This window comes from Notechis scutatus, chromosome 3, assembly GCF_049901735.1.
Source record: "Notechis scutatus isolate UNSWTSFEM ecotype Mainland chromosome 3, rNotScu1.2, whole genome shotgun sequence".
Lineage (NCBI taxonomy): Eukaryota > Metazoa > Chordata > Lepidosauria > Squamata > Elapidae > Notechis > Notechis scutatus.
Window position 1 is genome coordinate 11,304,007 of NC_142011.1, and position 26,251 is coordinate 11,330,257.

Here is a 26,251-nt window from a genome sequence, read left to right on the forward strand (position 1 = left end):
CCATGCTCCCACGCTCCCTCACCCCCTGTGCATACATGGGACCCCCCTGCGCTCTCCCTGCCCCCCTGCACATGCATCTCCCACTTGCGCCCCACCCCCACGCATGCACGGCAGATACCCGAAAACCAGCTGGCTGGTGGGAGGCACGCGCACATGCGCAGTGGAACTGAGCTGGGGTGACAGCTCACGTGCCCGCAAAGATGGCTTTGTGTGTCACTTCCGGCACATGTGCCATAGGTTCGCCATCATGGACCTAAATCATCAGGTTGGGAGATTACCAAGCACAATCAATGTTGCTCTTCTTTACTTGTAAAATCCTTATTTCGTTGGCCAACCAAGACTAATTTTGCCCTTGAGTGAATATTTATGCCTCATGATTTTCTAACACTAGTGAGAATGCTGGAGCATTTTTTTGCAAACTGACGAAGGAACCTCTGATTTTCTAGTATTACTACAGCATTAAAGATATCAGCATTGGAGGACGCTGTGTCTGCCATGGTCATGCTGACGTGTGTGATGCCAAGGACCCTAAAGATCCTTACAGGTAAGTCTTCTTTGAAAAAGCACCTTAATTAAGTAGATCGGTATTTAAAGTATCTAACCCATTTTTGAAAGGAATGCAAAGGGACCTAAGCATCAACGTAATTGTCAACGTAAATTTACATTTATAAATTTACAATTTATATTAAAACAGAAATTAGAAACTGTGTAAAAGTGTACAATAAATAAATGGATCATTCAGTAAAAGAGAATGGGCGTTGGTAGAAGTTACCCTGAACGCCCTTTCTATCTATGCTGCGAGAGAGCCCAGGATGGGGTTGACTCCTTCCTATGACGTCATGAGTCTGTACTAAGATAAAAGCCAGCCCCCGGAAGAGACCCCAGCTTTGGCGAAGATACTTGACAGATTGAAAGGTGTCTCTGAAAGCACAAATGAATACAGAAATATGACGTACTGTGATATACGAATAGACCGATTTCAGCAACATTTTAAGATGATCAAAGGCAAGAATCTCAATCCATTAAATTAATAACGTGATGAAGTACACAGCAACTATTCTCACTCCCTTAATTCTCTTAATTCACTGACCTAGAAGGTAGGAATGCTGTTTCACTTCCAGGTACTGGTTATATATTAGATATATTAGAACAATTCAATGGGGTAAGGTCCTATTACTTGTTCCAGGTCCTGTTCACCTAGCAGTTCGAAAGCACGCAAATGCGAGTAGATAAATAGGTACCACTTTGGTGGGAAGGTAACAGCTTCTATGCACTTTGGCGTATAGTCATGCTGTCCAGATGACTGCAGAAGTGTATTCCTTTAATACAGACCCAAATATAGATGAGAGACTGAATACTGTGGTGAACTACATAATGCAAGAAGGGGCTTAGATTACTGAATTACATCGATGCAATAATTTCTCACACAAGCAGCATCTTACAGGTAGCCCTCGATTTATAACAATTAATTTAGTGTTTGGTTCAAAGTTACAGCCGAGCTGAAAAAAGGGACATGACCATTTTTCACACAACTATTACAGCAGCCCCATGGTCACATGATCAAAATTTGGATGCTTGGCAACTGACTCATATTATGACAGTTGCAGTGTCCCGGGTTCATGTGATTACTTTTTGAGAGCTTCTGATGAGAAAAATCAATGGGGAAGGCAGGTCCATTTTACAGCTGTGTTACTAACTTAATAATTAAAACGATTCACTTAACAACTGTGGCAAGAAAGGACATAAAATAAGGCAAATGTCACTTAACAAATGTCCCACTTAGCAACGTAAATTTTGGGCTTGTTTGTGGTTGTTAAGTCAAGGACTACCTGTACTTAAGATTTTACAATTAGGAGTGGAGCCATATATGGAGAGAAAAATGCCCATGAAACAGACTGGTTTCAAAAAGGGCTGAGCAAAATGATAGCTAACATAAAATGGATGATTTAGAGAGCAAGAGAACAGGAGGAGAAGGTTTAATTTTGCTTCTTGGGTACATCAAGGCCTTTGGCATATTAAATCATGCCTGAATCTGGTTCTTATTATGACTAATGGGTGTAGCACAACGCTCAATTATTCTTCTGTGGATACCTTACGGTGAGCCAATAACTACTGTTAAGAACTATGCCTAGAGAATAGACAGGGTACGTAAATAAAGTAAGGATGAATACGGTCGTGATCTCATATCTGTTTAAGTTATATATTAAATACATTCGAAGAATGAAAGGATTGGAAAGGATAACATCTGGACTCGATATTGGAGATTGAAACATGAATAGTTTGTGATATGAAGAAGACAGTGCTTTGGACCCCAACCAAGACTTGTTAATGAAAGTTAAAATGAAGAATATTAATCCCGAAGGTGCTTTTTCAAGAGGCAACTGGACTTTCTGGTTTTTCTTTGAAGACGTTTCGCTTCTCATCCAAGAAGCTTCTTCAGGTCTGACTGGATCCAAGACTGGATTCTTCCATTCCCCACCATCCAGTTGGAGCTCAAGAAGCTTCTTGGATGAGAAGCAAAACGTCTTCAGAGAAAAACAAAGAAAGTCCAGTTGCCTGTTGAAAAAAGCACCTTTGGGGCAACCATGACCTGGATGGTTGAGAATCTCCATCGACATTCTACAAATGAAAGATCTTGCATTCATCTCTAGGTTTTCAAAATCTTGTATTTGGTAATAGCTACTGGTATTTTACTGGAGGTTCTTGAGTCACAAGTCTTGCATGGAGAAGGCAACAGAATATTCAAGATGTACTGTATGTGTCTGTTTAGTCTTGCAGAGTGTGTATATATATATATATATTCACCAGTGAAAAATGTAAACTCTCAGAAGGACGTTGGCAGATTGCTCATTCTCCACGTAGCTTGACCTAAGCGGTATTGTGCAATGGATGGTGTGCTGCAGACAAGCTGGAAGTTGACTACTTCTCCCAATGAAATACATGGAGCATTTGTTTCCAAATTTCTAGACTGATGAATAGGGCACAGGATAAAGGAATTTAATTTTGGATTTAAAAGGAAGAACCTTTGAAGATTGATGATGATTACGTTGGGAGTGTTTGTATTTATTGGAAGATAATCCTTAACTTACAACAGTTCATTTAGTTACAACGGCACTGAAAAAAAGTGACCTTATGACCGTTTTTCACACCGTTGCAGTGTTCCCGTGGTTACGTAATGACAATTCAGATGCTTGGCAACTGACTCATATTTATGACCTTCGCTTTGTCCTCCCATTTTGGGATTTCCTGACAAGCAAAGTCAATGGGGAAATCAGATTCACTTAACAACCACGTTACTGACTTAACAATTGCAACGATTCCCTTAGCAACAGTGGCAAGAAAAGTTATAAAACAGGGCAAAACTCTCTGGACAAATGTTTTACTTAGCAACACAAATGTTGGGCTCAGTTGTGGTTGTAAGTCGAGGTCTACCTGTACGGTTGTAAGTTGAGGATTACCTGCACAACGTCGTTTGCTTTTGTTCGTTTTAAAGGTGCGTTTTGATGCTGCACCTTTTCTAAGAAAAGGTTTTCTACAGCTAGTCACCGAACAGCAAATGAAGCTTCATTACCGGAAGTTGTTCCCCCCAAAAAATGCATTCTGAATTTCAAGAGCTGTCCTTGAAAGCTGAATTTTGCAGCGGGCGGGCAGTCTGCCCTGGTTCAGGAAAACTTCAGTGCTTTTTGTTACGTTCTCTTATGGTGGACAGTTGTCCTTGTGGCTTCTGCATCCTCTCTGGGTGATTCAGAAACATTTAGTTTGCATTTGGTGGGAAAGAATGTTATATCTTAGCCTAGCAGGGCAGTTCGTTTTCTTGGAAGGAAATGCATTTTTCTTATGTCCATTTCCTTTGTCTTTAAAGCCTCATCGGTCATTTTTGTCAAGAAATCCGGGGTTGTGTTATAGCCATTGTTAGACTCCGAAGCGGTGCTGCAGAACTCTTGCTTCAAGGGGCCCAGCTCTCTTCAACAATCTGCTTTTCTCTGTGATATCCTAGGAACAGCCTGTTTTTGCAGATCCTTCTCATGATATATGAGCTGGCAACATTTCAGTGGATTTTGCAGTGTGGCCGAATTCGCCTTCTTTCTGAAGGTGGACCATAGATTGAAGATGCAGAATACTTGGTGATGCTTCTCTGAAAGGAGATTAATCCTTTCAAAAGTAGTCTTTCATTCTGAGGAGTAATTCAAGCTATTCCTTCCCATTTTTTTAACCTGTCCAATAATTAGATGTGTAAATGGGAAAAATTCCTTCCTTCCTTCCTTCCTTCCTTCCTTCCTTCCTTCCTTCCTTCCTTCCTTCCTTCCTTCCTCTTTCCCATGCCCTTCCTTCCTTCCTTCCTTCCTTCCTTCCTTCCTTCCTTCCTTCCTTCCTTCCTTCCATCCTTCCTCTTTCCCATGCCCTTCCTTCCCTCCCTCCCATTTCCTTCCTTCTTTCCTTCCTTCCTTCCTTCCTTCCCTCCTTCCTTCCTCTTTCCCATGCCCTTCCCTCCCTCCCTCCCATTTCCTTCCTTCTTTCCTTCCTTCTTTCCTTCCTTCCCTCCCTCCTCCTCCCTCCCTCCCTCCCCTCCCTCCCTCCCTCCCTCCCTCCCTCCCTCCCTCCCTCCTCCTTCCTTCCTTCCTTCCTTCCTTCCTCCCTCTCCCCTTCCTTCCTTCCTTCCTTCCTCTTTCCCATGCCCTTCCCTCCCCCCTCCCATTTCCTTCCTTCTTTCCTTCCTTCCTCCCTCCCTCCCATTTTTTGCTTCTTTCCTTGGTCCTTCCCATGCCCTTCCTTCCATCCTCCCTCCCTCAAACCAATTAGGTTTTGATATATGTAAGATTCGGTCATTGTAGCTTTACCCTAAAGTGGAATTAGTTCATCTGATTGTGATTCCTATCTGGTTTATCCCATGAGGCTGATATCAGTCTTGCAAATCTGAAAGTACAACCCCCCCCCTCTCTCCTTTACAGCCTGGGAAACTAGGGAGGGTCTCTTTTGAGCCTCTTGCCCCACCCACTGTCTAGCTGTGGGCTCTGCTGCCTCTTATCTGATCTTTCCCTTAGCAAGGGTCCCTTTGCCCAATCTCCCAAGTTTTTCCCAAGGACTATCACATCTTCCTCCTTCCTTGAGATAGACACCGGATATTCCTCTGGTGAAGACATAAGTAAGAACATACCTTCGTGACATACTCATCAACTGCAGCAATAAAATAAAAGGGTCCTGGCGTTTGGGAGAAAATAACCATGAGCACATAGATAGCTTGATGACCTTTGCGGTCTTTTATTTTCTGTCATGCATTGATTGTCACTTCTTAACAGAATAACAGAGTTGGAAGGGGTCTTGGACGTTTTCTAGTTCAAGCCCTGCTCAGGCAGGAAACCCTACATCATTTCTGACAAACGGCAGCCCAATCTCTTCTTAAAATCCTCCAGTGATGAAGCACCTACAACATCTGAAGGCAATCCTGTTCCACTGGTTAATTGTCCTCACTGTTAGGAAGTTCTCCTCAATTCCAGGTTGCTTCTCCCCTTGATTAGTTTCCATCTGTTGCTTCTTGTCCTGCCTTCAGCTGCTCAAATACTGGAATACTGCTATAATGTCACACCAGTCCCTCTTTTCTCTAGACTAGCCAAACCCAAATCCTGCAACCGTTCTTCATGTGTTTTTTTGTCTCCAGATCTTTAGTCATCTTAGCAGCTCTTCTCTGCACTCTTTCGAGAATCTCAACACCATTTTTATATCGTGGGGAGCAAAACTAGATGCAATATTCCAAATGTAGTCTTACACATTATAAAGTGGTGTTAATTTTAACAGAACAAAATGACTGCAGACATGGAAGGGAACTTGGGGGTCTTCTAGTCCAACCCTCTGCTCAGGCTTCTACCATTTCAGATAAGTGATTGTAGAATCTTTCCTTAAAAATCTTCTTTTGCATTTATTCATGTAGTTTTATTTGCCACCAATACAAAAGGTCAGCCCAGATTATATGATACAGGAATATTGGAGCAGGGCATTGGTGACATTTCAGAATCAGTTAACTATAGATGGACTCACTGAGTGTATTAAAAGGACATTGCCTGTCACATCTAATTTTTTAAAAATAAAGTTTTATTTGGGTTTTCACACACAAAATACAAGTAAAACATCTTTTTTGAAAATAGCATGGTCCCGGGTTGAACTTCTTTATACAGACACAAAACACAATTTCATGCTCCTTTTTGTATTCTATTCCATATCTTATACTATTTTACATTTTCTATATAGTTTTTCCCCCCTTTTAATTTTCTCAATTTTATTTTGATTATCTCATCTCAATTCAAATCATTATATTTATACTTTTGTCTGTTCTGTTTCAATTTCATATTATCTTTTCTCATTAAACAAATTTTCTCCAGTAGTTACTAATTGGAGTATGACACCTTTATATCTTTTAATTATATCCATTCAACTCTTATCTAAGCTTCAATATATACCTTAAGTTTATGACCTTCAATATAACACATAATACATAACTTCCAATCGAATTCTGCTTGGTACATTCTTATAATACACACTATATTCTTTTTAAAAAAAGAAAGATTGTAAATATATGTAATTATAAACCCTCATTCCATTCCAGTTCAGTTCTATCATTAATAATCATTAAAATCTTAACATCTTTAACACTTCTTTTCAATTAAATATCATACTTCCTTAAAAACACATATAATCTCCATAATTAATTTTTCCCTTATTTCTCTTCACATATGTTTTATAAATCATTAAATATACCTTTTGTTACATTTATTTATTGACAAGCATTCCACTGAATTATGATAGCTATTTGATAAATGCAGACATTTTAATCATACATTGTTTCATATTTTCTAAAATTATTTCTGCTTCTAACATAACCATACTATCTTATGTGCCTTTGCAGAATCCCTTTTTCCATTAAGTTTTCACCCATTATCTCTAAATAGGCCCTGTTTCTCTATATTTTGCTTCTGTCCTTTATAACTTCTTTTCCTTTCTTTCTTCCCTCTCATCTTCTCCCTCTCCTTTTTACCCCCTTGTCTCTCTAGTTCTAATTCTCTCTTCTACATTTCCCTCTTCTGTTGCTTTCTGATTTTATACTTATTTTTCACTCTATTTATTTTTGGAGTTGTTTTTCCCAATCTTAAACTTTCCATTCTCTTTCCCCCCTTTCCTTTTTTCCCCCCATCTAAGATTACTTGTTCATTAAAGATGGCTTCTTCTTTGTTGCAATCTTCTTGTTCTGCAGGCATTTCTTGTTGTTTCTCATAATTCCAAATCTCCATTTCTAAAAACTGAAATACGAAGCCAAAAGAACCTCACCCTTCTTTGTACTTTTTAAGTTCCATTTTCAGTTCTTCTAAAAGTGGAGCCATTTTAAACAGTTTTAAACAACCACCCGATTGATTTTAGTCATTCAAAACAATAACCAAGAATCCAGAAATCATCAAGTAATCCAGATAGTCCTGAGTTATATTTTCTTATTTCTTTTTCGACTTTCTTTTCCTGGGGTTTTTGTTGCGATATTTCAGTTAGAATGTATCTTTTGGAAGTCTTGTTGAGATTTTGCTGTAAGTTCTTTTTTAATTCCAGGCAATCTCCTCCCTTCCAGATCCTACCCTTTGATTCTTTTTTCTCTCCTGTTTTCAAAAGCTTTTAATTATCCAGAAATCTTTATTATCCCTTTGACTTTTTATTTTCAGCATTAAATGCCTATTCATGTCAAAGTGGATTTTTTCCCAATTTCTTGCTTAAGTCTCTTAGCTGTCAGTATAGGAAAAGGAGAAAACCAAATCTTTTCCCTTTTCTCTCCTTTGCAGCTTAAAAATCTTCTTAGGGAACAATGTTATTGTTTTTTAACAGTTTCAATTCCAGGGTACCTTATTTGTTGCTTTTGCTGTTTGACCCGGTCAACCAAAACTTTCTCTTCTTATCTTCCTCCTGCACATTCTTTTCCGGTCGAGTTCTTCTTTGGGGTGGCCATTTCTGACCACCGCTGCAACCGCCTTCAGGAAAGGGAGTAATGGCCAGCTGGGGAGGAAAGATGCGGCTCTCCTCAACCCTGCTGGCAGTCTCCCCACTCTTCACCACCTGTACGGGATGGCTTAGCCCCGAAACCAGCCAGCTCGGGGCGCTCCAGCGGCAAGCACGGATCGAAGCCTTGCAGAGACGAGGTTTCGATCCGTCGCTGAAGAAGCTCAAACCGGAAGTCCCCTGTCACATCTAATTTTTACACTCATCCTAGTCCAATGCATTAAAAGAATTGCAGTGGGACTGTTTAGACAACTCTCTCTAGCAATGTTTACTGAAAAATAATTTATCAAATAATATCGATCAATAAATCCTAACTGATTTTGAAACCTGAAACAGGACCAGTGATGTGATTCCAACCTTTATATTTATCCATTCATTGCATTCTTTCAAGATTATATGCATAGGAGACATTATTTTAGTTTATTTTGTATAAGCACAGCTATTCCAGATATAAGACACAACTATTTCAAAGATATAGTGTAAGATTTGGGGGATGCCTCAATGTGTGGTTGCATTTCTGCACCTTTCCTGGGATGAGGTGAACTTTCCGGTTACAGTTATAAATTAAAATAACTTTTTGCACCCACTCAAGATACCATAATCCATGTTCTGATGATTGCAGAAGGATTTAGCTTTATTTCTTCCACATATTGTTCCTGTATCATTCTAAGCCTGATTATTTAAACCTATAAGAGGATGATTATACAAAGCATTAAGCCATAACAGCTGGCTTCATAAAGGAAACTTCTCTTCTTGACAAGGTGGCACAGAAACCATGTTAAATCAGGTAGTCCTTGCCTTACAACCACAATTGAGCCCAACATTTATGTTGTTAAATAAGACATTTGTTAAGTGAGTTTTGGCCCGTTTCTTGCCACAGTTGTTAAGTGAATCATTGCAGTCGTTAAATTAGTAAGACGGTTGTTAAGTGAATCTGGCTTCCCCCTTGTCCTGGCTTATTGGAAGATCGCAAAAGGGGATCACATGACCCCAGGACACTGCAACCGTCATAAATATGAAACAGTTGCCAAGTATCAGAATTTTGATCATGGAGATGCTGCAACAGTTCTAAGTGCGAAAAACAGTCACAAGTCACTTTTTTCCATGCCGTTGTAACTTCAAACAGTCACCAAACGAGCTGTTGTAAGTTGAGCACGACCTGTCCTGGAGCAGAATATGAGTTTAATGTTGGTCTACTGGTTACATGCAGAAGTAGAAGCTCCCTTGAAATTCCTGCAGCGGTTGGTACATCATTGTTTGTTATTTTTTAAAACAGAAGATGTATCTATTTTTAAGTCCTGGATTATGAGCAAGCGAGCCCTGCACAGTGTATATGTGTGGTGCCAGGGGAGGAGGGAAAGGCAGGCCCCGAGGGGGGAAATGAGTAATTGTAGAGATAAAAGCTAGAACAGGACTGTATTAACCATGCAGCTGACAGATAGTGTTTTCCTTGGGTGGGTACTGGGGAATGGAATTTTGTAGCATGAGGTCACCTGTTGATAAACCAGCAGACGAGACAAAATTCTTGCCAGGTACTTTCAGAATTGCCTACTTAAAAAAACAACAACTGCAAATCCAGCTGATGAAATCCAAAGTAGAAGGGTACATATAGGTAGACCACGTACACACACACACACACACACATACAAAAAGGACTTTCTTCATTTGGAAACGGCTTCTGGATTTTGTGCTTGTGATGGAGGGGGGAAAAATGGAAACTTTTGATTTTGGTTTTGCTGATTTAGACAGGGTTGTTGTTATGGAAATGGATAATACAGGTCACCCTTGGCTTACGACCACAATAGAGCCCAAAAATTTGTGCTGTTAAATGAGATGTTTGTTAAGTCAATTTTGCCCCATTTTACAATCTTTTTGGACCCAGTTGTTAAGTGAATCATTGCAGTTGTTAAGCTAGTAGCACTTTTGTTAAGTGAATCTGGCCTCCCCATTGACTTTGCATGTCAGAAGTTCACAAAGGCTGTTCGCATCACCCCGGAACACTGCAACCGTCATAACTATGAGTCATTTTGAGCACATGACCATGGAGAGGCTGCAACGGTTGTAAGTGTGAAAAACGGTCATAAGTTAATTTTTTCAGTGCCGCTGTAACTTTGAACCATCTCTAAATGAACTAAGTCGAGGACTACCTGTGCATATTATTGGGTGAAAATAAAAAGTTGAGACTGAAATGTTATTATTTTCTACTATGCTAAAAAAAGAATCCACCTCCTTTTTTTTCCTTTTTCCCCTTCTACCCCACACTTTCTCCTTTTCCCTTTTTCCACCCCACGTTTCCCATTATTGTCATTTTCTTTATGTTTTATATTCTGATAAACCAATGATAAGTTTTAAAGGCTTTTAAAAGTACGTTCTGAGATCCTTTACCACTGTCTGTATTTTCCACTCACGGAGAAACAGTTTCAATCATTTTGAGAGTAGTAGCTGGAGGCTAAAATATATGAAGAACGGTTGCAGGAACTGGGTATGTCTGGTTTAATGAAAAGAAGGACTAGGGGAGACATGATAGCAGTCTTCCAGTATCTCAGGGGCTGCCACAAAGAAGAGGGGGTCAAGCTATTCTCCAATGCACCTGAAAGGCAGGACAAGAAGCAATGGGTGGAAACTAATCAATGAGAGAAGCAACTTAGAACTAAGGAGAAATTCCCCGAAAGCGAGAACAGTTAATATGTGGAACAGCTTGCTACCAGAAGTTGTGGGCACTCTATCACTGGAGGTTTTCAAGAAGAGACTGGATAGCCACTTGTCTGAAATGGTATATAGGGCCTCCTGTTTGATCAGGGGGTTGGGCTAGGAGACTTCAAAAGTCCCTTCCAATTCTATTATTCTGTAGACCAGGGGTCTCCAACCTTGTCAACGTTAAGACTTGTGGACTTCAGCTCCTAGAATTCCTCACAACGTTGACAAGGTTGGAGACCCCTGCTGTAGACCCTGATAGACCATGGAGAACATAGGCCAGCTGGTACTCCAAAATTCAGGTTCTTGTAAAAGAGATTGGTATGATCTATCTGTACAGATGTTTGCATTGGATTCACTGCCCTTTTATTTGCAGGTTACAGTGTGACTGTCAGCACAATACCTGCGGTGGGTCGTGTGATCGCTGTTGTCCAGGATTCAACCAGTTGCCTTGGAAACCAGCCACTACCGACAGTGCCAATGAATGTGAACGTAAGTTATATAATAAACGGAGACTGACACCTCTCACCAACCTTGATGTTTCTGTACCTCACCTTTATTTAAGCTTCAGGACACAAGTTGATTGCAAGATCACAAGTCAACACATATGATGTTCTCCAGGGCCTCTGCTAGCCACAAAGGGTGGATAGATAGGTGCCATTGGCTTTGTAAGCAAGAGCAAAGTTGAAGGACACCCCTTTACATCATGATCTCTTCTTTCCCAACCAGAGGAAAAACCCAACTTTCCTCCTTCCAACCGGAGGAAAAACCAAATTCAAGAAATGTTCGAATTTGTTTCAAATTGGATTGATTCATGAACGATCTCAGCTGAGAAAAAGTGGGGTGATTATGTAGTTGCGGAAGAGCTAATTTGGAAGGGTCTGGGAGGAGAATGTGCAGAGAAATTGCACTGAGCGTAGTTGTGTTTCCTTAATTTAATTACAAATGAGGACCTATGACCACTTCATAGGTGGTCACTTCAGCACTGCCAAGGTTGCTGTTACTACTTCAGTGCTGCTACAGTCACGTGATCTTCGTTTCCAAAATTACTTGAGATTATCCAGCCCAGTTGTCTGAAATGTGCAGGAATACCAGTTAAGCCACCCATGAGATCTGGCTCTCTCAACTTCTTAAAAACCTTCAGAGATGTCCCAAAGGTGCTTTTTCAGGAGGCAACTGGACTTTCTTGTTTTTTTCTTGGAAGATGTTTCGCTTCTCATCCAAGAAGCTTCTTCAATTCTGACTGGATGGTGGGGAATGGAAGGATTTATATTCCTCGTAGACAGCTGGTCATTTGCATCCTTTTAGAGGGTCATTGAGGCCACTTGGAGATTTATCTGTGTCCTCAGGGTCACCTGAATGGTGCTTCTGGTTGCTGTACTCTGATTTTTTTTCCTTTGGAAATCCATTCCTACTCCCAGACCATTCAAAGGGTGATCATCCCAAATTTGTGTAGTTAAAAATCTGTAAAGATTCTCAGTCATCCAGGTCATGGTTGTCCCAAAAGCACCTTTGGGACAACCATGATCTGGATGACTGAGAATCTCTACTGACATTGAACCTAGTTGTGTATCCTTAGTTTAATTACACAAGTTCTGAAGTCTGCTGTTTGATTCATTTCTGCCAAAACAAGATTGCAGGGGAGCACAATGTGGTGCAGTGGTTAAAGATCTGGATTAGGAGCAGGGAGACCCAGCATAAAATCATGGGTTATCCACAGAATAGCCTAATCTGGGAAGCCAGTGCATTCTAATGGCTAAGACGTTGGACCCCGATAAGAAGACCTAGATCTAGTCCCCCCATGGAAGCCAGTCTTAGACCTCCTCTGTCAGCTCAGCCTATCTCAAACGGTTAGCATTGTGGGTTTTTAAGAAGAGGTTGGACAGCCACCTGTCTGAAATCGTATGGGGTGTCCTACTTGAGAACAGGGTTGTCAAGCTGGATTTCTTTGAGGGCTGGATCAGAATTGTAGTTCTCCGTGGGCTGACCGGGGGAGAGATGGGAAGACAGGACAGATGCCTCTTGCAGGACTCTGCCAGCCAAAACGGGCATGGGGGGGGCTTGTGTGGCCACCCCATAGCTGTTGTGGTTGTTAAGCCTGGATTCCCCAACGGGTGTTAAGGAAAACAAACTAAACAGAATGTACAGCGAAGTCAGATAGGAAGACAGGTAAATGTGTGAGATAAGTTTTCTAGTTAACACGCAGTAAAAATACAGATACGCTTGTGCTATCAAAAATATAGTTTATTCCATTTAAGAATTATAGCATAGTCATAATAAACAGTCCAGTAGTCATATATCATATCAGTCAAGTCTTGTCGAGGATACTCTAATTGCAAAGTCCGTGTCGAATAGCCAGTGTCAGTACACATATAATAAATCTGTCCAAAACTTATCTTCTCTCCGTTGAGAAATATCTTCAAAGTAATCCAACACTTCTTCTCCTCCCGATCCAGCAAGAACGCAGTCTTCAATAAGCCAGCCAGTAAGAGCCAGAGAGTGCCTTGCTGCTTATATAGTACTTTTACAGCTGCACCCTTAATTACATTCCTTTAGCTTAAAGTCACATACACTTTATGTGACAAACCATGATTCATCATTTTATTATCTTTACCCAAAACAGTTAGGGTAAAACAATGTTATCCCTAACAGTGGTTAGCTGGCAGCAGGTGCGGACGGCTAAGGAGATCAAGGACTCAGATGAGGGGCCAGGACCATTAGGGAGTGGATTGCTGCCCTCAGAGATTATGGGGGCTGGCAGCAGTGATGAGGAGGTTCCCGAGGAGCCTGTGCCAAGTGCGCCTGCGTGCAGGATTGCTCGCAGGAAATTGCAGCTGCAACAGCATGGGTGACTCGGGAGTAAGGCTGCAAGGTAATAGCCCCTCCTTCAAGAAGATAAAAGGCAGCTGTGAAGCGAACGTTCTTTGCAGGAAGCAAAGACGTTTTGAAACTCAGCCTCGTGGACATTACAGTATCTTAAGTTGGTATTTGAAGACTCTTTTGTTGTGAAATATTTCTTATCTGTGATTCTTGGCAGTCTCGCACAGTTTTGGCAAGGTTTGTGCTTATCAAAGTTAATTAGTTTGCAGCAGCCTTTTAACCAGGGATTCGTAAGACTCATTAAAAGTTTTCTGTTTCCTTTGGTTATTGTTTTTCTTATTGGAAAAGGGTTTGGGTCAGAACAATAGCCCGTTTTTGGCCTCCACAGCCTCCTGAAGCACTCTGCCGGCCGAAAACGGACCGTTGGGAGTGGGGCTTGCACGGTCCATTTTGGCCGGCAGAGGCACCGCAGGCCAGTCCTTTGATATTTCTAGGCCGGCCCTGCGGGCCAGATCTAAGCACCCCATGGCCCGGATCCAGCCCATGGGCCTTGGGTTTGGCACCCCTGCAATAGAAAACCTCCATGGTCCCTTCCAGCCCTGTTTTGATTGATGGATTGATTGATGGATTGATTGATGGATTGATTGAGGAAAAATAGGAAATGGAAACGGCTGAATGGAATGCAGGATGCTAATCTAACAAATAAATAAACATAGCAGAATAACCTCATAAGATTAAAATCAAAATATACTCAGGACCTTTAACATTATCTTGAGAATTATTCAAAAGGGCTGTTGGAGAGTAGATTTTGGCTTTAAAAAAAAAACCAAACGTCTGAGGTATCAATCAACACAACTCCTGAGTGAATCTTTTTCAGTTGGTATTGGACTCAGAAGAATGTCACCTAGTAAGCATCTGGAAGCCTTTTTAAAATCTTAAGGGCGACCAGCTGGAAAGTGAGAAAGCTGGCTCTGAAAGAGTCAACTTTTAAGGCATTTAAAAATGTTCGAATCAACCTTCCCCCCTTCCAAGTTGACAAGCAACATTGGTTCTTGGTCCTAGTATTGTGCACCACTTCACGGGATTCCTGCTGTTTGACATCTGTTGATGTTTCTGGCATTTTTCAAGGATGCTTGGCCTAGAGAAATTAGAGCTGGACTGGGCTCAAAGAACTAAGGAAGGTCACACCTGGTAGTTCTGGAAATGGAAAAGACCGGAACAATCACAGGGTTGCAGCTAAGTGTGGGAAGCTGACAAAACAGGCCAGAGCAAGACAGTGGAAAATTACTGTTGTAGTTGCCAAAAGAAAGAAAAAAAAACCCACAAAAAAACTACTTGAAGTTCAATTCAAAGAAAATGTTACTTTTACTCAGAGGTGGTATTCAGCAGATTCTGACCAGTTCTGGAGAACCAGTAGCAGAAATTTTGAGTAGTCCGGAAAACCGGCAAATGCCACCTCTGACTGGTCCCACCCCCATCTATTCTCTGCCTCCCGAGTTTCAGCTGATTGGCTGGGTTTTCTTTTGTTGCCCTGCACAGGAGAACGGAGCTGGAAAGCAGGTTAGTGGGACAGGGAGGGAATGGGGATTTTGCAGTAACCTTCCCCCAGGAGTGGGGAGGGAATGGAGATTTTGCAAAATTCTTCCCCTGTCACACCCACCAAGCCACACCACCACGCCCACCAAGCCACACCACCACGCCCACCAAGCCACACCACGCCCACCAAGCCACGCCCATAGAACCAGTAGTAAAAAAAAATTTAATCCCCCCACTGCTTTGATCTAGGTATGGATGATGCTTGCAGATGTTATTCAATTATTCAGAATGGCCAGAAAGAGGATGAAATGCAAGGATTTCAACAATGTGGATGAAAAACTAAATGGCAAATGTTGTGCATCATACATAGGAAGTGTTCTGCATATTGAGCTGCAAAGATTCCAACTTTATAATAAATATTATAAAGTTGTTGGGATCTTTTTGTTTCAATGTGCAGGACCTCCTATGTATGATGAACAGCGTTATATTTTATTTATATTTTCCTGGAAAATAAGAAAGGTGGGATATTGTTTAATTAATTAATATCAGGGCCTGAATGGATGGTGTTGGTGACTGGATAGTTCAATCAATCTTATACAGGTAGTCCTTGACTTACAACAGTTCATTTAGTGACTGTTCAAAGTTACAACAACACTGAAAAAAAGTGACTTAGGTCAATTTTTCACACTTACAACCATTGCAATATCCTCATAGCTTAACAACTGACTCATATTTATGATGGTTCCAAGGTCATGTGGTCCCCTTTTGCAACCTTCTGACAAGCAAAGTCAATGGGGAAGCCAGATTCACTTTAACAATTTTGTTATTAACTTAACAACTGCAGTGATTCACTTAACAACAGTGGCAAGAAAGCCAGATTTGCTTAACCGTGTCACTAACTTAACAACTGCAGGGATTCCCTTAGCAACTGTGGCTTATAAAGGTGCAAAATTAAAAAAAATGCCATTAAAGGTGACAAAATTCACTCAAAAAATGTTTCACTTAGCAACAAAACTTTTGAGCTCAATTGTGGTCGTAAGTCGAGGTCTTAAGTACCTGTATCAACTTGAAAAATTGAAGAACTGAAAGAAAAAATCTCTGAGAACTTAGAATTGTCTACTTGGATATTTAGACATTTGTTGTGCAATAATTCTACATTAAACAGAGAATTTTAGAAAGGATTAAACATAACTTCAGTTTGTAAACTATGTTTTCCCATTGTTTCATCATAGAATAGAACAGAATAGAATTCTTTATTGGCCAAGTGTGATTGAACACACAAGGAATTTGTCTTGGTGCAAATGCTCTCAGTGTACATAAAAGAAAAGATACATTCGTCAAGAATCATAAGGTACAACACTTAATAGTCATAGGGTACAAATAAGCAATCAAATCATATTAACAGGACAGGACAATATAAATCTATATAAGTCAATATAAATCGTAAGGATACAAGCAAGAAAGTTGCAGTCATACAGTCACAAGCGGGAGGGGATGGGTGATAAGGAGTGACGAGTAGATTAATAAAGAAACATTGCCCAATACTTAGCAGATGATCTCGTGAGTATGAAATCCGTAGTGAATTGCAGACAATAATAAAGAATAAAGAAACCATTAGAGAGCATTTCACCAAGGCGCCATCTTGGATCATTATCTTGTAACAGAAAGAAAGATGGAATATTTACACAGTGCTTTGAATTGAGAGCATTAAGAGTTCAGTTGAAGAAGACCAAGTCTGTGCAAAAGGTTATTAGGAAAATACCTGAGGAGGAAAGGTAGAGAAAGGGATGGAAAATTTACAGGGTGGAAACAGTACAGAAAAAGGGCAACCACCAGGGTTCATGAAAACGGAATACCTTTGCTAAAAGCACGCTTTGAACATTGGAGGCGTCTTAGCTTAATTAAACCGAGAAAGGCTAGAATAAGTTTAAAAACTTTGTAAAAATGTATAATAGCATAATGAGACTTCTAGAATTCTGCTTAACTCAAAACGACTATATAGAGCACTGCACACCAGAACGAGACACAAGAACAGTATTTTCCCAAAAGCCATCACTCTGCTAAACAAATAATTCCCTCAACACTGTTCAACTATTTACAAAGTGTGCACTACTATTAATGTTAATCTTCTCACCACTCCTTCTCACCCATCCCCTCCCACTTGACTGTTTCCTAGTATGATTTGATTGTTGATTGTACCCTATGACTATCATTAAGTGTTGCACGTTATGATTCTTGATTCTTAACGAATGTACCTTTTCTTTATGTATACTGAGAGTATTTACACCAAGACAAATTCCTTGTGTATCCAATCACACTTGGCCAATAATATTCTATTCTATTCTGTTCTGTTCTGTTCTGTTCTATTCTATTCTTTTAAGGAAATAGGAAATTTGATTGGCATTAGATTATATACAGTTATAATGAAATATAGGTAGTTCTTATGATCACAAATGAGACCAAAATTTCATTTGCTAAGTAAGGCAGTTGTTAAATGAGTTTTGTCCAGTTTGTGACCTCTTTTTGGCCACTGTTGTTAAGTGAATCAGTGCAGTTGTTAAGTTAGTAACCTGGCGGTTAAGTGAATCTGGCCTCCCCATTCACTTTTGCCTGTCAGAAGATCACAAAAGGTGATCTCATGATCCCAGAACAGTGCAACTGTCATCCATACATGCCAGTTGCCAATTATCCAAATTTTGATCATGTAATCATGTAGATGTTGCAACAGCAGTGTGAAAACAAGTCTTAAGTCATTTTTTTCAGTGCCTTGTAACTTTAAACAGTCACTAAACAAATGATTGTTAAGTTGAGGAGTCCCGATAGTGTTTTTAACAACTTGTCATTTATCAATTTTTTTGCACTGTGAAACAAATATGAGTTTCTAGATTCGGTCCAAAAATGAACAGAGCCCTCTTTTAATATTCCTAACCGTCAGTCTTTTTGAGTGTGTGTAGTGCTATAGTTAGGCCTCAACTTACGACCACAGTTGAGCCCAATATTTATGTTGTTAAGTGAGAAATTCATTAAGTGGATGTTGTCCCATTTTACGAATTTTTTCTCCCTATTTGTTAAGCGAATTACTGCAGCTCTTAAATTAGTAACATGGTTGTTAAGGGAATCTGGCTTCCCCATTGGCTTTGCTTGTCAGAAGGCCGCAAAAGGGGATCACATGACCCTGGGACCGTCATAAATGTGAGTCATTGTCAAGCCTCCAAATCAGAGATGGTATTCAGCAGGTTCTGACCAGTTCTGGAGAACCAGTAGCGGAAATTTTGAGTAGTTCGGAGAACCGGCAAATCCCACCTCTGATTGGCCCCGCCCTCATCTATTCTCTGCCTCCTGATCCCAGCTGATTGGCTGAGTCTTCTTTTGTTGCCCTGCCCAGGAGAATGGAGCTGTAAAGCAGGTTAGTGGGGTGGGGAGGGAATGGGATTTTGCAGTATCCTTCCCCTGCCACGCCCACCTAACCACACCTATCAAGCCATGCCACGCCCATCAAGCCACACCCACAGAACTGTTAGTAAAACTGTTTGAATCCCACTACTGCTCCAAATGTAAATCACATGACCTGGAGAATCTGCAATGGTCGTAAGTGTGAAAAACGGTAGTAAGTCACTTTTTTCAGTGTCATTGTGACTTTGGATGGTCACTAAATGAACTGTTGTAAGTCAAAGACGACCTGTTTTACTAGAAAATGTTGGTGATCAACGAGCATTTTGCAATAAGCAAGTATGTACATTAATTTAAAGTTATCCAACCACCCAGAGGATGCAAGAGAGATTGTCGCATCAGCAATTCTGCTATTGCAAACAAGGCACTGTGTCAATCTTTTCTCGCCTTTTCTATGATTTCAGCCTGCAATTGCAATGGCCACGCCTATGACTGCTTTTATGATCCAGACATCGAGCATCAGAAAGCCAGCAAGAATCGTTACAACCAATTTGAAGGAGGAGGGGTCTGCATTGACTGTCAGGTGTGTGACTTTAATTTGTGCATAGTATTCCCTCTCATCCTTTTGAGATACAGGTAATTCAGTGTTTGAATTCATTTTGAATTGGATTGTTTAACGGAGGATCTCGGCTAAGAAGAATGGGGATGATTCTACAACCAGCTGTGGTTGTAGAAGAGCTAATTTGGAGGGGTCTGGGAGGAGAATTTGCAGAGAAATTGCACTGAGACTATTTGTGTCTCCTTAGTTTAATTAAAAGTAATCCTTGACTTACGACCACAATGGAGCCCAGAATTTATGTCGCTAAGCAAGACACTTGTTAAGTGAGTTTTGCTCCATTTTATTTTTCTTTCTTTTTAATTAAAGTTTTATTAAGTAAATTATTAAAAACATTGGATGTGGTGTAATTGTCCCAACAATTCTGTTTGTCATACATATTGCGGCATAGAGTACATATTTTATATACATTTATATTTATACATCTATACATTTATACAATATTGACCAATTCTAGTCATCTGTTCTGCCAATCCTTCCTTTTTTTCTACCATTGATAGAATTTATCCCATACTTTATAGCCGTGATGGCGAACCTATGGCACATATGCCACAGTTGGCACGCAGAGCCATTTGTGCGGGCACACGAGCCCCAGGCAAACTTACCTCACTGTGCCTCCCAGCTGATTTTCAGGCCGTTTGAGGCCTTTTTCGGCCTCCCAGAGGCTTCCTCCAAGCCTCTGGGAGGCTGAAATAGGACCTCAAACAGCCCAAAAATCAGCTGGGAGGCGCAGTGCAGGTAAGGGGGGGAGGGAGGGATTGCGCGCGCATGTGCAGGTGGTGGTGGGCCGCACGCATTGTGACTTTGGGGGTTTTCTCTGCTGGTCTACCCACTGAATGCAGTTTGTTTGATTGATGGATTGTATCTGTCTGTGTCAGCTTTGGAAGCCATATTGAGATTAGATGCTCCCACACTGCCACATTTGAGCCTGGGAAAGTGGGAGGGTGGAATTTATTGGAGTATATCTAGTTAGACATAATAACATTCTTTTTCTGATTCAAGGTCAGGTTGTTTTGCGCATAAGTGAGAGGAAGTCGTAACTTGGGACGGATGCTGATTGGGACATGTGATGCGATGATGGGTGCAGGGGATGAATTTTGTAGTTTTTACTTATTGTAAGGAAGCCCGGAACTTTCAAATTCGGGATTCCCCAGTTGTGCCAGTTACTATCCATATCAAAAGGAACCTTTGAGAAGATGTCTGTCTTGGAGTTATTGGGTGGAATGGAGGGTTGCTGGAACGCTGACAGTCTGATTCATAATGCCTCAAAGTAACGGCAGCTAACAGATAAAATTATTTTGCAGCATCATACAACGGGCGTTAACTGTGAGAGGTGCAGTCCAGGATATTATAAATCCCCTGATCATTCCATAGATTCACCTTATATTTGCTACCGTGAGTATTTCCTCTCTCGTCTCTACACATGTCTCCCTCTGAGGACATCCCTCCACAGCCTCTTATCCCTGAGGGTGGAAAATCTTATGGGGCGTCAAAATAAGATATGCCAGGCAGCCCTTGAACAAAATAAGTACTCACTTAATGACAGTAATTGAGACCAGAATACCCATTGCTAGGTGATGTGGTTGGACAGCATGTTGTCACCCAACTTCAACCCTTAACAACGGCAAGACTGTCAGTCCCTGGTTACCGTTGTTAAGTGGGGACTTCACATGATTGCAACTTCCTGTTGGCTTCCTCATTGAATATTTTATAGGAGGCTTATGCTAGTACATTTACTATAAAATATAGCAATGTATACTATATAGTATACTATACTATATAGTTTGGCCTAGTGGTAAAGGCACCAGGTTAAGAAATCGGGAGAATGCGAGTTCAAATCCCGCATTAGTCATCAAAGCTGGCTGGGTGATTTTGGACCAATCACCAGGAGACTGTGAATTCTAGTCCCACCTTAGGCATGAGAACTGACAGGATGACTTTGGGCCAATCCCCAGAGGTGACTGACTTCTAATCCTGTCTTAGGCATGAACAGTGGCAGGATGCCTTTGGGCCAATCACCAGGTGACTGAGTTCTAGTCCCGCCTTAGGCATGAAAGCCCATTGGGTGACTTTGGGCCAGTAACTCTCAATCAGCCCAACCTACCTCACAAGGTTGCTGTGTAGGAAAAATAGGATGAGGAAGGAATATTCAGTGTGTTTATAGCCTGGAGTTATTCCTAGGCAGGATACCAATAAATAAAAATGCTGACATGATCATCCATCGTCTCTCCTTCTTAGGCTGCAACTGTGACTCAGACTTTATTGATGGCACCTGTGAGGATTTCACTGGCCGCTGCTACTGCAAGCCAAACTACTCAGGAGAACACTGTGATGCTTGTGCAGACAATTACGTGGACTTCCCCCATTGCTATCGTATGTATTAGTCTCGGAACTAAGCACTGATTCCATAACTCTTTGAGTGTGTGTCTAGGTTCTGACCCAGCTCCCCAAACACGACAAACCCTCTGATGTGAACTCAAAAGATTCCTTTATTAGGAGTGGCGGCAGCCCCGGCAAAAAGTTTCTCTCGCAGGCTAACAAGTCCATCCTGCTGGAAGATGAATAGTGTGAAGCCACACCTATTCATCTCCGCCCCCTGCCTTTTGTCCTCAGAGCTAGAGTGGGGCTTCGCCAGCAGCAATGGCTCTTCAATCCCAAGGACCGGCCCATAGATTTCCACTGCTCTCCTCTCCTCTGCCTTCTGTGCATCTGTGTGCCAGGCACTGGGCCCAGCTGTTTCTCCTCTTCCTCATCAGCCACCTCCAGACCTGGGGGCTGTTGACTCTCCATCTGAGGGCTGACGGACGGCCCAGGCTCTGCCTCTGTCTTGCTCTCTGCCAGCTCCATTCCCTTCTCCCCCTGGGCACTCTCAGGTTGCCCTGATGCTGATCCAGATTCCCATGCCTCCTCCTCCTCGTCTGATTCGGCTGCTGGAGGGGCCGGTGGCCGAGAGGCCACAACAGTCTACCTCTCTTGAGGTGTTGGAATCTTTCTGATCAGCTACAAAATTGTGAAGACTCCAGGAGAGTCAACATGAGGCTAAGCTATTTCATGGAAGGAAATAATGGATTTCCAGCTGATATTTTATTACCCAGATTGGACTACAAGGTAGACTTCAACTTATGTCCACAGTTGAACCCAAAATGTCCGTTGTTACGCAAGGCAGTTGTGAAATAAGTTTTGCCTGGTTTTTACAGATAAACAGATTATCTTACAGATAACAGATAATCAGAGTTGGAAGGGACCTTGTAGGTCATCTAGTCCAACCCCCCGCCCAACCGGGAGACCCTACACCATTTCTGACAGATGGCAATCCAATCTCTTCTTGAAGGTCTCAAGTGATGGCACTCCCACAACTTCCGAGGGCAACTTCTGTTCCATTGGTTGATTGTTCTCACTGTCAGAAAGTTTCTCCTTATTTCCAGGTTAAATCTCTCCTTGTTCAGTTTCCATCTATTATTCCTTGTCTGGCCTACAGGTGCTTTGGAGAATAGCTTGATCCCTTCCTCTCTGTGGCAGCCCTTCAAATATTGGAAGACTGCTATCATGTCTCCCCGAGTCCTTCTCTTCCCTAGACTAGCTAGGCCAAGTTCCTGCAACGGTTCATCGTATGTTTTAGTCTCCAGTCCCCTAATCATCCTGGTTGCTCTTTTCTGCACTTTTTCTAGGGTCTCAACATCTTTTTTGTAATGTGGTGAACAGAACTGGATGCAGTACTCTAGGTGTGGTCTTACTCAGGCTTTATAGAGTGGTATTAGTACCTCCCTTGGTCTTGATTGTATCCCTCCGTTAATACAACTTAACTTTTTACCAGTTTTCTTACCACAATTGTTAAGTCAATCTGGCTTCCCCATTGACTTTGCTTGTAAGAAGGTCGCAAAAGATGATAGCATGACTTGGGATACCACAACTGTCATAAATACAAGCCAGCTGCAAGCATCTGCTTTTTGATCACGTGACCAAGGGGATGCTGTAATGGTCATAAGTATGAAAAATGATCATAAGTCATTTTTTTCAGTGCTGTTGTAACTTCAGTCACAAAACAAAGGATTGTAAGTCGAGGGCCACCTATATATAGAGAGAATTTGATTTATTTTAGTCTACTGTTTAACGGTTTGATGTTCTCATTACATGGGGTTAATTTTTGTGTTGTCTTTTCCTTCATATAGCGATCACGGATTTATCTTACAATGCTACCGGAGAACAAGTCCTTCCAGCTGGGCAGATAATAAGTAAGCTTTTGATTTTATTTTCGCTTTTTAAAATTCTCATGCTACTTAGCAAAGCAATGGTTTCTTTTAGGATATAAAAACCAAGATAGTATCCTGATATCCTAGCAGGATTTCACTAGAGATCAGGATTCTTCTCAGCTTCATGCAAAACCTGCCTGATAGTTCCACCTTTATACCTGTTTTCCAGACTGTGACTGCAACGTTGCTGGGACAAGAGGCAACACCTGCAGGAAAGATGCTCAAACTGGGTTGTGTTTGTGTAAGCCTAACTTTCAAGGGACACAGTGTGATCAGTGTGTACCTGGCTACTATGGACCAAATTGCCAACGTAAGTAAATCCTAGCCTGACCAGTGATGTAAAGATCATGAGACGTTTCCCTGGGAAAATGAGTTTTTGAAGGATGGTTGAAGGAAAAGGGAGAAGTACTAGGATCCAGATGTGAGAGGACAAAATTTTAGGCATTGGTAGAAAAATAAATGCACTGTCCTATGTTTACTAAATTTTTAGACAATGTCCTTTCTTCAGTGTTATAAAGCTAGTCCTTGACTTACAACTGTGAGCCGTGGTGATGCAAAGGTTAGAATGCAGTATTACAGGCTGACTCTGCCCACTGTTGGGAGTTCGAACCTGACTGGCTCAAGGTTAAGTCAGCCTTCCATTCTTCCGAGCTTGGTAAAATGAGGATCCAGATTGTTGGGGGCAATAGGCTGACTCTTTATACCACATAGAAAGGGCTGTAAAGCACTATGAAGAGGTGTATAAAGTTCTAATGCTATTAGAGGCTCTTGCCACCTGTAATTATGGTCCTAAAATGTTAATCTCCCTTTTCACAGCTTGCCAGTGCTCAGGACCTGGATTCTACGAAGGCACCTGCAACAATGAAACAGGACAGTGTCTATGCCGAATTGGGTTTCAAGGCTATTTATGCAACTCGTGTGCTCCTGGCTATTTCAACTACCCACTCTGTCAACGTGAGTTGTCAAATATGGAAAAGTAACAGAATAACAGTGTTGGAAGGGACCTTGGAGGTCTTCTAGTCCAAACCCTTGCTCAGGCAGGAAACCCTATACCATTTCAGACAAACGGTTGTCCAATCTCTTCTTAATAACTTCCAGTGTTGGAGCATTCACAGCTCCTGGAGGCAGGTTTTTCTACTGATTAATTGTCCTTCCTGTCAGGAAATTTCTCCTTAGTTCTAGGTTACTTCTCTCCTTGATTAGTTTCCATCCATTGCTTATTTGGTCCTGCTTTTAGGTGCTTTGGAAAGTAGATTAACCCCCTCATTCCAATATTTGTGGGGCTCCTACAAAGATGAAGGGGTCAGTCTAAAGCAAGACAAGAAACAATGGATGGAAACTAACCAAGGAGAGAAGCAATCTAGAAATAATAACAGTGAGAACAATCAACCAATGGAACAGCCTATGACAGGCCCCTCAAATATCGGAACCCTGCTATCATGTCATCCCCAGTCCTTCTTTTCATTAAACTAGACATACCAAATTCTTGCAACTGTTCTTTATATGTTTTAGCCTCCAGTCCCCTAATTATCCTGGTTGCTCACCTCTGCTCTAACTACGGGCAGTTGGCACATAGGTGTTAGGCAAAGCAGGAATAGACAGTGAAATCAATACAGGTAGTCCTTGATTTATTGTCACAGTTGCGTCCAGAATTATGACCTAAACCATTGCGGTCATTAAACGAGGCACCTGATTTTGGGGGAAACCATGTCCTTCAAGAGATCACAAGAAAGGCACCCACTTCCAAAATGGTGTAAGGCAGACTCTGCAGGAAGGCCATGGATCGCAGTAGTTGAGGTAAAACGGGCAGCCTATAAATTTTATAAATGAATAAATAAATAAAATAATACAAATTTTTGTGTACAGTATATGGTGATGGAGGTAAAAATCTTATTTTGCAAGTCTGATTGATCCTTTGTTGACAAGAATCCCAATTACTTAACCTGGTGAGCTTTCCGGCTTGTATTGACCACCTCTGAGCTTCTAATTTAATTTTCTCACTAAGTGTTCTGACCCAGTTCTCCAAGCACGACAAACCCTGGCAAAAAGTTTCTCTCTCAACACCTGCTAACAAGTCAGATTGAATAGTTGTCCGCCACATCTATTCATCTCCGCCCCCTGCCTTTTATCCCCAGAGCTAGGGTGGGGTTTCGCTAGCAGCGGTGGCTCTTCAATCCCAAGGATCAGCCCATAGATTTCCACTACTCTCCTCTCCTCTCCCTTCTGAGCATCAGCACGTCAGGCACTGGACCCAGCTGTTCCTCTTCTTCATCAGCGACCTCCAGACCTGGGGGCGGTTGACTCTCCATCTGAGGGTGGGGCTTCACTAGTAGCAGTGGCTCTTCTGTCCCAAGGACCAGCCCATAGATTTCCACTGCTCTCCTCTCCTCTGCCTTCTGTGCATCTGCGTGTCAGGCACTGGACCTAGGTGTTCCTCCTCTTCCTCATCAGCCACCTCCAGACCTGGGAACTGTTGACTCTCCATCTGAGGGCTGACGGATGGCCCAGGCTCTGCCTCTGTCTCTCTCTCTCTCTCTCTGCCAGCTCCATCCCCTCTTCCCCCCCGGGAGCTCTCAGGTTGCCCTGATGCTGACCCTGACTTCCATGCTGCCTCCTCCTCTGATTTGGCTGCTGGAGGGGCTGGCAGCCAACAGGCCACAACACTAAGGTCATGAGGTTTAAAACCTAAAATCTTTTTTTTTTTCCTGTTAAAGTTTGTGGCTGCAGTCCTATTGGGACCTTGCCCGAAGGCTGTGATGCTTCCGGAAAATGCTACTGCAGACCTGAATATGGCGGATTTAATTGTGATCAGTGCAGTTTTGGATATCATTCCTACCCTCACTGCCAAGGTAATATATCAGTATGAGAAAAGATTCATTGAAAAGAAGATCTGGCCCCAGGGCCTTGAGTCTCCTCT

The 26,251-nt window shown here is 41.7% G+C and overlaps 1 protein-coding gene across 1 annotated transcript in view; it reads left to right on the forward strand.

Annotated features, from left to right (window-relative positions):
* Positions 1 to 26,251, forward strand: part of LAMA5 (laminin subunit alpha 5) — a 225,391-nt gene that overhangs the window by 84,094 nt on the left and 115,046 nt on the right. The window contains exons 6-14 of the mRNA XM_087959198.1: positions 447 to 544; positions 11,099 to 11,214; positions 18,933 to 19,051; positions 20,389 to 20,479; positions 21,323 to 21,457; positions 23,254 to 23,316; positions 23,504 to 23,644; positions 24,151 to 24,288; positions 26,049 to 26,183. Coding sequence (XP_087815324.1) covers positions 447 to 544; positions 11,099 to 11,214; positions 18,933 to 19,051; positions 20,389 to 20,479; positions 21,323 to 21,457; positions 23,254 to 23,316; positions 23,504 to 23,644; positions 24,151 to 24,288; positions 26,049 to 26,183 — 1,036 coding nt within the window. The remainder of the gene's footprint in view (positions 1 to 446; positions 545 to 11,098; positions 11,215 to 18,932; positions 19,052 to 20,388; positions 20,480 to 21,322; positions 21,458 to 23,253; positions 23,317 to 23,503; positions 23,645 to 24,150; positions 24,289 to 26,048; positions 26,184 to 26,251) is intronic.